Here is a 15,502-nt window from a genome sequence, read left to right as displayed (position 1 = left end):
CTAGGTGTAGTCAGCGCATAGGCTGAGAGAAGCTTCAGAAGCACATAATAAAGAGTCCAAAAACTTTGATATCCTTAAGGGTAGAGTCTTTCTAAGGGACCCTTTGCAAGGCTCCTCTCATGTTCCCTGTCTGATCCCACTCCCAATGTCTATCATGTTTACCCTTCTGAATGAGGTTTCAGTCTCTTCCCTAGGGTCCTCCTTGATTACCTTCTTTATTTGTACAGATTTTAGAATATTTATCCTATATTATGTGGCTAATATCCACTTGTAAGTGTGTATATACCATGCATGTTTTTCTGCTTCTGGGTAACCTCACTCAGGATGATCATTCAAGTTCTGTCGATTTGACTGAAAATTTCATGATTTCCTTGTTTTTAATTGCTGAGTAGTATTCCATTGTGTAAATGTAACACAATTTCTGAATCCATTCCTTGATTGAGGGACATCTAGGGTATTTCCAGAATCTGGCTATTTCAAGCAAAGCTGCTATGAATATAGTTGAGCAAATGCCCTTGTTGTTGAGAACCTTTCAAATATATGCTCAGGAGTGGTATAGCTGGATCTTGAGGTAGGACTATTCCTAATTTTTTCAGATAACACTAGATTGATTTCCAAAGCCCTTGTACAAGTTTACATTCCCACTAGCAAAACTGGAGAGCTCTCCTTTCTTCACAACCTTTCCAGCATGTGCCATACCTTGAGTTTTTTATCTTAGCCATTTTGATGGCTGTGAGGTGGAATCTCAGGGTCATTTTGAGTTTCATTTTGCAGATGACTAAGGATGTTTAAGCATGTCTTTAAGTGTTTCTCTGCCATTTGATGCTCAGAATCATGGCAAAAATTTGGTCAGAGTGCAGGGAAACTTTTGGATGAAAGAAGAGATAGAAATACTTGGAGGGGACTGGCACTCCACAAGGAGGCTAGCAGAGCAAACAATTCTGATCCCAGGAAGGCCTGCAGAGAGCAATACTCCAACTAAGGACCATGCAAGGAGAGGAAATAGACCACTTTCTCAGATGAAGCCCACATGCTTCTCAGTTTCCAAGTGGTTTCCTTAATAAGAGGAGCAGGGCCTGTCTCTGACATGAACTCAGTGGCTGGCTGATCACCCCTCCCTGGTTGGTGCAACCTTCCCAGACTAGAGCTGAAGTTGTCATAGTCAGTCCTGATGAAATCTGACTGGCTAGGGTCAGATAGAAGGGGAGGAAGTCCTTCCCTATCAGTGGACTAGGGGAGGGGCGTAGAGGGAGAAAAGGGAGGGTGGTGGGATGGGAGGAGATGAGAGGGGGCTGCTAGAGCTGGGATACAAAGTGAATAAATTGCAATAATAATAATGAAGAGTCCAAGACCATTGCATGCTACAAGACGAAGAACAGCTGTGTCAACTGCTGGACTGCAGATAGGGTTGAATACCTGTAGTTGTGGTGGAGTCAAATTGTCAGGAGAGCACTTTCAATTAAGCTTGATGACCTATACAAATGAACTACACCTTCCACCCTGCTATGTGAACCTGTTTTTATATGTAGATTCAAAATAATGGGATAAATGAAGTCAGTCTAGCTTTAATATTCTGAAATACTGATAATCTGCAGTGCTGAAGTTTGCTCTCTGCATGAAAGCAAAGGATTTCAAGACAGTTTACAGGAAAAACAGACCAGCAGAGGAGGTAAGACAATCAGTATTCTATTATTACTTTAATGATATTTCTAGTCTTGTACTTCCCCAGGAAGACAGTGTTTTCTCAGTGGAATTTGTTAGAACATATTGATGTCTGACCATTAAGCAGCAACAAGTCTGACCTTTTCCTCTTCAGAAACATTTTAGCTTCACATTAAAACTAAAAAGATAGTCTTGGACACATTCTTATTTAAAAAAAATATACTTTATTCCTTTTATATCTTGATTGTAACCCCTCCCTCATCTCCTTCCTGTCCTACTCTCCTATCCTCTCCCCTCCCCAATTCCTTTCCCTAATCCACTGAAAAGGGGAGTTCTCTTCCACTGTCGCCATCTGACCCTAACTAATCAAGTCTAATCAGGACTGTCTAAGTCCTCTTCCTCTAATTCCTGGCAAGGCCACATCGCCAGGGGGAAGTGATCAAAGATCATGCAACCAAGTTCATGACCGAGTAGCCCCTGTTCCCCTCACTTAAGAACCTACATAGAGACTGAAGTGTCCACTAGCTGCATCTGAGCAGGGTGTCTATGTCCTCTCCATGATGGTCCTTGGTTGGTGCATCAGTATATGTAGGCAACCTTGGGCCCAGATATTTTGATTTTGTTGGTTTCCCAGGTACTTCTATCTCACCCCCTCTTCCACAAGACTTCCTGCTCTCTGCCAAAGTTTGGCTGAGTCTTTGCATATGTTTTGATCCTCTGTTGGGTGGAGCCTTTCAGAGGACTTATATGGTAGGCTGCCAACCTGTTCCCTCTTTTCCACTGCTTCTGGTGTCTATCCTGTTTGCCGTTCTGAGTGATGATTAAGTGTCCTACCTAGGGACCTTCTTGTTCTTTAGTTTTTTGAGGTGTATAGATATTATTGTGGTTATTTGTTGTTATATTGTTCACATGGAATGTATACAATTTACCATTGTTCATTCAAATGCTGATTTCTCTACGAAGCTGTCTGTTTTCAATCCAGACATTGTATTGTTATGCTTATTCTAAGCATCACCTGTTTCAAGTTTGTGTAAATATGCCACCATTTGTTTTCTGTTTTCAATTAAACGTTGAGCCAGTGCTGTGCAATGGAGATAATAGGGTAGGACATTCTGGTCTGGAGGAAAGAAGGAAGTGAGTGGGAGAAGTTGGAGAGGAGTGATGGGCAGGAGAGGAGCTGGAATCATGAGAAGAGATGAACTAGACCTAAGAACAACAGTGGTCATACAAGGAGGTTCAGTCCAAGAAATATACTATATACTATTTATCATCTCTAGCCACTGGTATTACGCAGAGTCAGGATGATCCTGTGTTTGGAACCTGGATCTGCATCTGTGCATGCTCCAGGCTGTTGTATATAACCTGGCCAAAGTCAATGGGCAAGGACATGTTCTATTGCAGATGTCAGCCCTTTCTCACACCTTTTACCTCCCTCCAGACTCCAGTTCTACCTCTCTCCAGTTCTACCACAACACATGCACCGATCCTCGCTTCCATCTTTCCTGCCTGTCTATCACACCTCCCTTCTTTGTAGTGTCATCCAGTTGCCCTGGGCAGCTTTGCCATCACCTTGTGCCCCCAAAAATGCAGGTCATGTCTTCCTGGGTCGTCTCTAGAATTCCTCTTTTTTTTTCTTTTTCCTCTAGAATTCTTATAGCTTGTCTTGTGTCATAGGTACCAGAAATATACAGAGTAGCCCCACTCTGCACTATAAATGAAGAAAACAATGAAGCTTACTCCTTATTCACTGTTTATTTCTTCATCCTTGTGAGCAGGAAGGAATTGAAAAACATGACTATTTTTCTCTTGGAGATTGAACTATATACACATTTCCATGCTCTTGGCTCCAGTGCTGTGTTAGGATTTCAGGGTCATGATATCATATATTTCCATCAGATTCTGACTTTCTTTGTGAACTCCTGTCTGATGAACCAGACAGTAATGAACTTTCTGTCCATTTGCTTTCTTCAAAAGACAGTATTTTATTTTATTTGATCACCTTATAAGCTGCCCACTCCTCTCTTAAAAGGTATCATATAAAAATTAAGTTTTACTTTGTGGCCTGATCTTCAATCACTTTCCCAGGGAAAGGGGAACTTGCCAGGCCAAATAGAAGAGGTTGCAGACAGTCCTGAAATGACTTGATAGTCTGGAGCAGTTGGTAAGAGAGGAAGACCCCCCCTTTCTGAAGACTAGGGGAAGGGGATAGGAAAAAGAGAGAAGTAGGGTGGGACCAGGAGGAGACAAGTGAGAGGGTTATGATCGAGATGTAAAATTATTACATTAATAAAAATACAGAACTAAAAAAAATTCAATTTTAAATTCACCTCCACTGGTTGGGAATTCAGCTTCTCAAACTGAGGTTGGTTTTCTCGTAATACCTTGGGACTGTTGATTCTCTAGATCCTTGGTAAGAACAAAGGGAGATGAGGAAGTAAAACAGGTGAGTAGGTCACCTCTGTGTTTCAGTTCATTCAAGATGTGTAGGATTTAACTACCTACTCTTTCCTTCACTATGCAGGAGGTACTAACTTGACCTGTGGAAGATGGATGGATCTCAGGAACAACTATAATAGTGTGATGTTCTATGTGAGAGATAGGGCTTGAGGTTGGGCCAAGATAAAGAGATTGAGGAGAATATTTGCTTATACAACTCAGATGAACCATTAAAACATAAAATTTATCCATGATATAACAAGGAGAAAGGCAGATAATATGGGTACCTTCTAGGCCTCTACCTTGGAGAGTGTCCTAGTTTGCTTTCTATCACTGTGATAAACATAATGACCAAATGAAACTTGGAGAGGAAATGGTTTATTTGGCTTACAAACCCTGATCACAGTCCTTCATTGAAGGAAGATAGGGCAAAAACTCCCTGTAAGGGCAGAGGCAGGAAGTATGAAAGAAAGATACTTACTGGCTTGCTCTCCATGGCTTGCTCAGCTTGCTTTCTTCAAACTGGCAGGATAATCACTGAAGAATGGCTCTATCTATGGTATCCTTGACCCTTCCACAACAATCATTTATTAAAAATGATTTGTCTATATGCAATCTCATGGAAGCCATACCTCAATTAATGTTCTTCTTTCTTTCTCGTGTCAAGTTGACAAAAAAAAATACTAAACAGTGTAGTGCACAGAGAGTAATTGTATTCCTAAATATATAAGTCCAATGTGAAGTCAAAAAGACATGGCTCAGTCTCACTGAATTCTTCCCCAAAGTAAGGGTTCATGTTGTTCCTCATGATGAGAACTTTGCACAATTTTCAGCTGCTGACTCCTTTGTTGAGCTTCTGTTATGGTAGTCGTAATACTTAATTTTCTGGTGATAAAGTATTTTTTTTCCTACTCTCTACATTAAAGTCCTTTACTGTGTAGAAGACTTAGGGGAAGAGCAGAGTTTCTATTACTCTGGGGAATACTGCATCCTGGACATGACTTTCCTATTCCAGATTTGTGGCTTTACAGGGTCCCAATAGGATGCAATCTCATGAAGAACAAAACACTCAAGTAAAGAAGGCCTATTCTGAGAGAAGCTGGAAAGTGATGTGGAGATGCCTCAGTGTCCAGAGGAGATTAAAAGATCAAGATGTGTGGGAGAGGAAGGAGAGCAATGTTGGAGAGAGTGAAAGAGAATGAATGTAAATTAATTCAACCAGCTTTTATTAATTTTTTTATCATATCTTTTCTGTGAAAAACACTGAAGACCACAGATGAGACAAACTCCATGTAGTAGTCTGTGTTGGTGCTGTTAAGCTGTTTTTCATTGTCCACACACCAACTGCTCAGCTCTTTCTCTAGGAGGAGTTCCTGAGTCCAGGAAAGGTGGGTAAAGCAGTTTTGTGGGATGATATTGTTCAGGAATCAATCACTGTGGGAGGCCTTTTCAGTCTTTCAAGACAGTGGTGAACTTTGAAATCTTCAGGCTGAAAGTCTACAATAATAAGGGTGAAATTTGTCCCCAATCTGGTGCTAATGAACCTGGTGGGGACTCCGCCAATCTTGACCGAAGTGTGGTAAATGAAGGTCTTGATGGTCTGTCATGGACTCTGCTGGTCACAGGACAAGTACCATCTCTGTAGAGGAGGCTCTGACTGGCCCTGCAGAAGATGGAGACTTTCTCTCCTGGAGAAACCTGAAGGGAATCTTCTGACTGGGTGAGCATGATCTGCCCATTCGAAGCTGTGATCAGAGGCACACAGGGATACAGAGAGTATGTGAGATGTTAGAACAGAGGTTCCCACTATCAGGAGACCAGGACCTGCCATACCTGTGCTGCAAATGGCTTTTACTCCTTACCAATCGCCAAAGCAACTTTGAGGTCAAAGTTATCTTGGCATTTTACTTGTGGCACACATGAGAAGGAGGAGGAGTGGAAATGTGATTATCTTGCTGCCTCTCAAGCTTCTGAGAATGCTCTGGCCCAACAAAAGACTCCATTTGTAATTCCTGATCACAGGGAAGGGACAGTGATATATGCTAATGCAAACTCAATGAGGATGAAGGCTGAGCAAGTAGTATAGAGGGCTGTGGTCACCCCTGCATCTGATGTTAACCTCAGCCTTCCATCTGTTTCCTGCCTTTACTCTAACCCCTGAGGATTTCCTCTGGTAGTGCCAAAGGCATTGTGCTTGTTGTGTGAAAGCCACTGCCACCTCTAGGATAAACAGCAGTCTGGGGCCCAGGGAGATTGCTCTTAGGAATTAAAACCTCTGTAATTTGGGGCCATGAGCAGCCCTTAGCTGCAACAGTGACTAAAATATAAGGCCCAAAGCTGCTCTGGTGAGGTCTCAGACAAGGCTCAGTTGCTCCTGTGACTGTGGGGCACAGACTCTGTTGTTGTGGAATGTTGTGCCCATTCTTTACCTGGGAATGTGTTACGCTGTGATCCAGACACAACTAATCTAACAACCCAGATAGCTGGCTACTATTTCTTAATATATCCCCAGAATGGATTTAGGCCGTGGTCTGTAACATTTTTCATTAAATGAGATGAAATAATAAAGTGGAACCAAAGAAAATAGTCATCATGTTTCCCTGTTGGACTAATTTCCACCTGACCAATCATTTCTTCTTATTATTAAGTGAAATTAGCAAATCATACAATTCTGTGGGAAACCACAAACTCCACAATAAAAAGAACTGTCATTCATTGGTCACTAATATCTATCAACATCAATAGACTCTACTCTTCAATAAAAAGACATCGGCTAACAGAATGCAGAAATGGGATCCAACTTTCTGCTGCATTCAAGAAACACAGCTCAGCAACAAAGTAGATACTACCTAAGACTAAAGGACTAGAAAAAGTTTTTTCAAGCAAACGGGTCCAAGAAGCAAGTTGGAGTTGCCACACTAATATCTAATAAAATAGACTTTCAACTAAAATTAATCAAGAGAAATGGAGAAAGACAGTTCATTCTCATCAAAGAAAAAATCCACAAGGAGGACATCAAAATCCTGAACACCTTTGCCCCAAATACAACTTCACCCACATTTGGAAAAAAAAAAAAACAAAAACATTCTCCTCTCTGTCCAAGGATCAGTGAGCCTTACCTTACCCAACTAGACTTGAAAGCATTCAACGGTCAATGTGTGCTTTAATCTTTTATGGGAGATACTACTTTGAATCAAGATTAAATAATTATTTTCCACTACTTTTGCCTATCTTGATAACATGAGTTTAAAGCTGATTTGACACAAAATATTCTTGTTTATATGGCTGTGTTCATTACCAGAATAAATAGTTTAGAAATATTTTTTTTCTTTTCATTATTAATCATCCATATTCTTTAAATGGGTAATCTTTACATTCCAGGAATGACCTTATTTTTCTTTATTAAACTTCTGATATCATCTATGTATAAAACTAGTTTCTGACTTAGTTATTAATTAAAAATGAAAGCACTCACAGAAATCACAGGCAATTATTTGACATAAATATACACTTGAGTTAGGCAGGAATACATTACATTTTTTGGCTGACACTGAATAAGTAAACAAACTGATGCACATTCACCTTCTAAATCCCACAGTCTCCATGTGTTCTGCATATAGACAGAACATGCATGGGCAGCAGCAAAAACTTGGAGAGCACCTGCCTATCAACCCTGCTCCTTATCCTGTCGTTGATGAAAAAATTAACTGTATCGTAATATATATACATTATACATAATGTTGGATTTTATAAAAGCAATCTACTTTCAAGATTATGTTTTATAATCATATTTATACCCAATGTTGGTGAGATCTTACAATAAATTGAAAAAAAAACTATAATCATCTGAGAGGGACCAACTTCAATAGAGAAAAAGCCTTACTAATACTGGGCATTGGGCAAGCCTGTAGGGTATTTTATTAATTACTAGTTGATGGAGGAGGATGCAGTCCATTGTATGTGATGTCAGCCACTGATGTTGAACTTGGGTTCCTCAACAAAACTAACTGAGCAAGTTATGAGGAGGAATGCTACTTACTGGATGGCCTGCGCTCAGCTTCTCCCTCTGGGTTCCTTCCTTGTGTGAATTCCAGCCCTGACTTCCCTCAGTGATGGATTGTTACCTGGAAGTATATTAAGAATGAAGTTTCCCATCATTTTATGTTGCTTTTGGTCATGATGTTTTATCATAGCCATAATAATCCTAGATAAGACACACCCTTTACCCTCCTCTTTCTCTCTTTTCCATGTTTCATTTACTACAAATTTCTTTGTCACCTAGTTCTCCTTCTATATACCCACTAGAGTTGTGTTTGTGTTTATATGATTATGTTTAAAATATAAGATTTGTAAATGAGAGGGTAAATTTAATCATTTTCTTTCTAAGCCATATGTCCACCTCTACCTCTTACTCATGGGTCACATAGCACTTTGAATTCTCCCTATCTGCTCTCAAATGTAGAGACCGTGAAACCTCATTCTATACCAAAGAAGTATGACTCTGTCTTGATAGACTGTACCTTTCAAGCTTTTATCTCAAATTTATGAGTAAATTTAACATTTATGATGTGGAAAACCAAAGCACCCATATAAACAAGATGTTACCTAATGCCATCTATGTATTCCCTAAAAGCAATTTGATCAACTGTTTTGGAGGCCATGGGTACAGAGGGTATGACAGTATTATAGACCAGATAAAACTGTTAATGTATTACATCTGTCTTTTTGCAGTTGTAATATATTCCTGATGGATTCTTGCTTCTTATTAGTTATTTTTCTATTGTTATGATAAGAAAGCGTTTATTGGGGCTTTCAGAGGAATAGAAACTGTGATAGCAGAATGAAAGCAGCAGGTGGTAGACCTTGTTTTAGCTGGAGCAGAAGCTCAGGGCACATCTCAAAATCTATGTATGTATTTAGATATGCATGTATGTATGTATGTATGTATGTATGTATGTATGTGCACCATGTGTGTGCCATAACTGGAATTATAGATGGCTTAGAATATTCAAACAATTGCTTGAAATCAAATGTAAGTCTTCTATAAGAGAATCAAATGCCCTTAACTACTGACTTGACTGTGTATTCCCAAACCTTTTTGTTTTAATGTTCATTTCCTTTATCTGTTCCATTCTTTCTTTCCCATCCACATTTCCAAATCCCTCTTTAGTCCAGATTTCCCTCTCCTTCTGTACATCCTTTTCTTTTTTCCTTTTTCTCACATACCCTACTACTTTCCCCTTCTTTCTTTCCTTTCTTCTTTCTGCTTCTCCTGTTTCTGTTTCTGCTGTTGTTGATCATGATACTTATTGTTTCCTCAGGATTGTAATCAAAGGTTTTCTAATGTTATTTCTATTAAACTTACTTGCTTTAAATGTTTTTTTTTATTTTTATTGGAAGCCTGTCATGAGTGCATTTTGATATTTGCAGACTGAGAGCTCTATGTTGGTACTTGAGTTCCACATTGACTTTTTCCCCTAGTGATTGGTTGCTCGCTTTGATGATATTTTTGGCTGTAAATTTAACCTGGATTCTCTCACAACCCAATACTCTGGCTATTTACTTTCTCATTTGATGTCTGCTTTGCATAGGTCCCTACAAGACAGCCCAGCTGTCCATAATTTATAAACCAGGCCTTTTCATTGAGACTGAAAAGCATCAGACACACTGGTCCATCAAGATGGATTCACAGACCCAGTTTTTCATATTCCTGATCCTCTGGATGTCTGGTGAGACATTAAAGACTATTAGAATATCATCAAAATAGTTCATTTGTAAAGAAACAGCTCTTTACTATAGGAATCCAATTATATGCAGGCAATGCCATTAGAAAAGTCATTTTTGATTATAACTTTTGTATCAGAAACTCTTTGTATGTATATGTGTATACTAATTGTCTGTTTCTGGTTGCAGGTGCTGAAGGGAACATTGTGATGACCCAGTCTCCTGAATTCATGTCCACATCTGTAGGAGAGAGGATCTCCCTAAGCTGCAAGTCCAGTCAGAATGTGGGTACTGCTATAGCTTGGTACCAACAGAAATCGGGGCAGCCTCCTAAATTGCTAATCTACTCTGCATCATCTCGATACACTGGGGTCCCTGATCGCTTCACAGGCAGTGGATCTGGGACAGATTTCACTCTCAGCATCAGCAGTGTGCAGGCTGAAGACCTGGCAGTTTATTACTGTCAGCAGGGTTACAGCTATCCTCCCACAGTGCTTCAGCCTCCAACACAAACCTCCTTGAGAGTCTCACCAGCTGCCTGCACCACACACAACACTGGGCCTGCACACTTCCCCTTTCTGCCTGAATTCTGCCATGCATGACTGATTGATTTAGCCTTCAGTAGAAAATTAATCAAGAGATAGCCTCCATTCTTCCATAGATTTAGCAAAACTGGTGTTTATAGATAAAAAGGAGAAGCCAGGTTAAGAGATTTAGGTATGTTTTTTTCAATGGGTTTATATGTTAAAATCAAGAAGCATCAGTTAAGCTTACAGTGTCATGGCTGGCTAGATATCTCTTTGTTATGCCTTTAGGCCATGATAAATCTGTATAAAAATAATATAGAATTCAAAATCCTTTACAAAGAACACATCATCTTGAGATTATTAGTTTAGATTAAGATTCCTCAAGGTTTGGTAAATGAATTCTATCAGAAAATTGTCCATTTTATTTAGATTTTCAAATTCTGTGGTGTATAGGCTTTTGAAGTTAGAACTAATGATTTCGTGAATTTCCTCAGGGTCTGTCGTTATGTCCCCCTTTTTGTTTCTAATTTTGCTGATTTGGGTAGTTTTTCTCTGCCTTTTAATTTGTTTGGCTAAAGATTTGTCTATCTTGTTGATTTTCTCAATGAACCGTTGATTCTCTGAATTGTTTTTTTTTCATATACTAAGGAGTTTAATGCTGTAATAATAGATTGCTGTATAAATATGAAATATCTGGATTGCCGTATCAGCATAAAGAAAGATAAGGAACTCTGGGCAACTGCTCATATGCTATGCTTTGTTATATATATCTGTGTCTCCTTCAAATATGCATTTGATTTTTTAAATTTATTTGTCACAATTTATTCACTTTGTATCCATCTATGTCCTACTCCCTCATCTCCTCCAAAATACACCCTCCCTTCCTTTTCTCCTCCCACACCCCTGAGTCAGTCCACTGATAGGTTTGGACCTCATACCTACCATCTGACCAAAGCCTCAGGTCTCATCAGGACTGACTGCATTTTCTTACTCTGTGGCATGGTAAGGCTGCTCTCCCCACAGAGTAGGTGATCAAAGGGCAGCCACCGAGTTCACGTCATAGTGAGCCCCTGCTCCCCTAACTAGGGAACCCACTTGGAGACTGAGCTCCCATGATCTACATCTGTGCAGGGGTTTTAGGTTATCTATATGCATGGACTGTGGTTGGAATGTTAGTCTCAGAAATGACCCCTGGACCCAGATTTTTTGGTTCTGTTGTTCTGTACAATGCCTTCTAACAGGTTTAGTGTGTCTGGTGTTATGTTGAGGTCTTCAATGCACTTAGAATTTAGTTTTGTGCAGGGTGATAAGTATGGATCTATTTGTATTTTTCCACATGTAGCTATCCAGTTAGACCAGCACCATTTGTTGAAGATGCTATCTTTTTCACATTGTATGGTTTTGGTATCTTTGTAAAAAATCAGGTGTCCATAGGTGTGTGGTTTATTTCTGGGTCTTCTATTCGATTCCATTGATCCACCAGTCTTTTTCTATATGAGCACAGTGACGTTTTTATTTAGTTGGTCTATATTACAGCTTGAGATCAAGAATAGTGATACCTCCAAAAGATCTTCTATTGTACAGCTTTGTTTTAGTTATTCTGGGTTTCTTGTTATTCCACATGAGATGGAGAATTTTCTTTCAAGGTCTTTCAAGAATTGTGTTGGTCAAATCTATGAAAGACCTCGGCAGAAATCCATACATATTAAATCAGTTAGAAGAAAAAGTGGGGAAGAGCCTAGAACTCATTGGCACAGGAAATAACTTCTTGAACAGAAAACCAATAGCATAGATGAACAATTAATAAATAGGACCTCATGAAACTGAGAAGGTGCTGTAAAGCAAAGGTCACTGTCCTCAGAACAAAACAACAGACTACAGACTGGGGAAGTATCTTCACCAACCCTATATCTGACAGAGGGCTAATATCCCAAATATATAAAGAACTAAAGAATTTACAAATGATAAAATCAAGTTATCCAATTAAAAAATTGGGTACAGAGGTAAACAGAGAATTCTCTTTAGAGGAATATATAATGACAGAGAAACACTTAAAGAAATGCTCAGCATCCTTAGTCACCTAGGAATTGCAAATCAAAACAACTCTGAGATTTCAACTCACACCCATCAGAATGGCTAAGAGTAACAACACATGCTGGAGAGGATATGGAGAAAGGGGAACCCTAGTGCACTGCTGGTGGGAATGTAAACTTGCACAGCCAGTTTGGAAATCAATCTGGCTCTTCCTCAGACAATTAGGAATAGCGTCTCTTCATGATCCAGTGATATCACTCCTAGGGCATATATCCAAAATATGCTCAAGTACACAACAAAGACATTTGCTCATCCATGTTCATAGCAAATTTATTTGTAATAGCCAGAATCTGGAAACAACCCAGACATCCCTCAACAGAGGAATGGATACAGAAATTGTGGTACATTTACACACTGGAATACTCCTCAGCAATTTAAAACAAGGAAATCATGAAATTTGCAGGCAAATGATGGGATCTAGAAAAAATCATTGGCGTGAGGTATCCCAGAAGAAGAAAGACACACATTGTATATACTCACTTATATGTGGACATTAGAAATATAATATAGGATAAACATAAAAAAATCTGTACACCCAAGGAAACTAATAATGAAGAGGGATCCTGTGTAAGATGATTAATCCTCACTGAGAAAGACACATGGGATGGATATTGAAAGAAGAAGAAACCAGGAAACAGTACAGGAGCCTACCACTGAGGGCCTCTGAAAGACTCCATCCAACCATCTATCAATGCAGATGCTGAGACTCATAATCAAAATTTGGGCATAGTGAATTCACTTATGAAAGAAGTGATTCTTATGAAAGAAGTGAGAGATAATAAGACCTGGATAGGACAGGAACCCCATGAGGAGAGAAACAAAATATCTGGGCACAGGGGTCTTTTCTGAGACTGATTCTCCAACCAAGTACCATTCATGGATGGTACTAGAACCCCTGCTCAGATATAGCCCCTGGCAGCTCAGTATCCAAGTGGGTGCCATAGTAAGGGGAACAGGGACTGTCTCTGTCATGGCTGGCTCTTTGAGCACCTCCCCCTGAGTAGGAAATAGCCTGGTGAGCCCACAGAGGAGGACAATGTAGCCAGTCTCATTGAGATCTGATAAGCTAGGGTCAGATGGAAGGGGAGGAAGACCACCCCTATCAGAGGACTTAGGGAGGAGAATGGGAGGAGATGAGGGAAGGAGGGTGGGATTGTGAGGGAATGAGGGAAGGGGCTACAGCTGGGATATAATATGAATAAATTATAATGTATTCATTATAAATTATAAATAGTCATCATGTTTCCCTGTGGGACTCATTTCTACCTGACCAATTATTTTCTCTTATTATGAGGTGAAATTAGCAAATTATACAGTTTTGTGAGAAACTCTTGAATAATGTTATTTTCATGTTTCATAGTCTCCTCTGGTAATGTTAGCTTGCTGAAAAGCACTTACTCTTCACTCTGTCTCTCCGCATCCTTAGATGTCACAGGTTGTTTGAGGAAGAGGATGATTAGGTGGGCCTCTCTCTTTTCTGGATTCAACTTCCTGAAGTTCCTCTCAGTGTGAGAAGATGACCTTCTGTGCCCATACTGAGAGTTGCTTTCTCTTCCCTGGTTTCCATCTCTGCTACTCAACTTTCAATGATGCTTTGGCTTTAGTTTCACAAATCAGAATCATGAATACATTCCTTATTGACACAAAAAGACAATTCTCACCTCAAAGAGGATATAAGAGATAGTTTCTTCTGGAACCAAATATGGAACCACAGATTGCTTCAAAAGAGATTCAAGTTTCCTCTAATACCATGGTCCAACCAGGCTCCAGTTTTATGTTGTATTTTTAGTAATTGAACAATAAGTCACAAACAGCACACTTTTCAAACAGGTTGGTGAAAACCTCAGAAAAGCAGGGTCGTCTCTGGGATTTGAGTTCAGCAGAAAGTTTCCTACAGTAGTGCAAGCATATTTAAAAGGATTTTATGTGCCACTGTGTTGACTCTGCACCTCCTAGGCTTTCTGAAGAGGTTTATGGTGGAGTGCTCTGTGGGTTCCCTATGTGACATTGCTTCAGGAATACTTTGACCACTCAAAACTAAGCAAACAACAATTCATTTCACAGTATGGTTCTGTTCAGTAAAAGAAACAATTTTGGTTTTAAAAAAAAAGTGAAAGAAGATGGCCTGGCAAAGAATAAAGGGGGAAGTTACACCTACTAGATGGCCTTTAAGTCAAATTTATAACTGTCATCAGGCACTAAAAAGGCTGAAAGGGATGAAGATGAACTGCAGATGAATGCTGGGAATACACAAAAATGGATGGACTTAATTTACTGTGAGTAAAGCAGGTTCTTTCTTTTGTCTAGTCCCAAAGCTAATTCAGGGTTAACCTGATATTATCACAGACTGCAAAATCATTCCATTGAGTCTGATTCAGAGTCAGGAGTATCTAGTCTTCTATATCATCTTGTCTCCTGATCTCAGAACTGAGGATTGTCTCCTATATCAGAACTGAGTATTGTCTCCCAGTTTGTCTCCTAAGTCACAGTACTGGGAAAAGTTATATAATTAGTTTCTTTCTAAGACACCATAAATAAAACTTTTAACATAAATATTCCTTGGAGCTTAATAGTTTGGGGAAACACTTGAAAACATGTTATAGAGAAATGGTGGCCTGAATGAATGAAAAATTTCTTCTATAGACTCATGTATTTGAGAACTTCGTCCTCAAGTTAGTGGTGCTGATGACAGTGGGAGGGAGGAGTATGGAATTTTTAAAATGTAGGACCTTGCTGGGGGAAGTATTTCATTGTTTTGGGATTTTGAGTGTTTATGGCCTCACCTCACCTCCAGTTCATGCTTTACTTCCTATGTGCTCTTAGAGGTTCAGATATGCTCTCTCATATTCCTGCTCAGGTCTCTTACCACTGCACCTTCCTTGCCATATGAATACCTAGTCCTATGGAACTTTAAGCCACAATAAACTCTTCTTTAAGTTGCTTTTGATCATGGTATTTTATCACAGCATCAGAAAATAGGTAATGCAGGAAGCATTTCATTATATATATATATATATATATATATATATATATATATATATATCCACAGATAAGCATGC

General features: G+C 39.4%; 1 gene segment (V, D, J or C); it reads left to right on the top strand.

Annotated features, from left to right (window-relative positions):
• Positions 1-9,763: 9,763 nt before the first annotated feature.
• On the top strand, positions 9,764-13,903 carry LOC129667992 (immunoglobulin kappa chain variable 6-17-like). The segment is given in 3 exon segments: positions 9,764-9,827; positions 10,012-10,321; positions 13,870-13,903. Coding segments are annotated over 3 exon segments (393 nt in total).
• The last annotated feature ends 1,599 nt before the right edge of the window (positions 13,904-15,502 follow it).

The sequence above is a fragment of the Psammomys obesus genome, unplaced genomic scaffold (assembly GCF_907164565.1).
Source record: "Psammomys obesus unplaced genomic scaffold, mPsaObe1.curated_primary_1811, whole genome shotgun sequence".
In the NCBI taxonomy this organism is placed as follows: Eukaryota; Metazoa; Chordata; class Mammalia; order Rodentia; family Muridae; genus Psammomys; species Psammomys obesus.
This window is presented reverse-complemented; position numbering and strand designations above follow the sequence as displayed.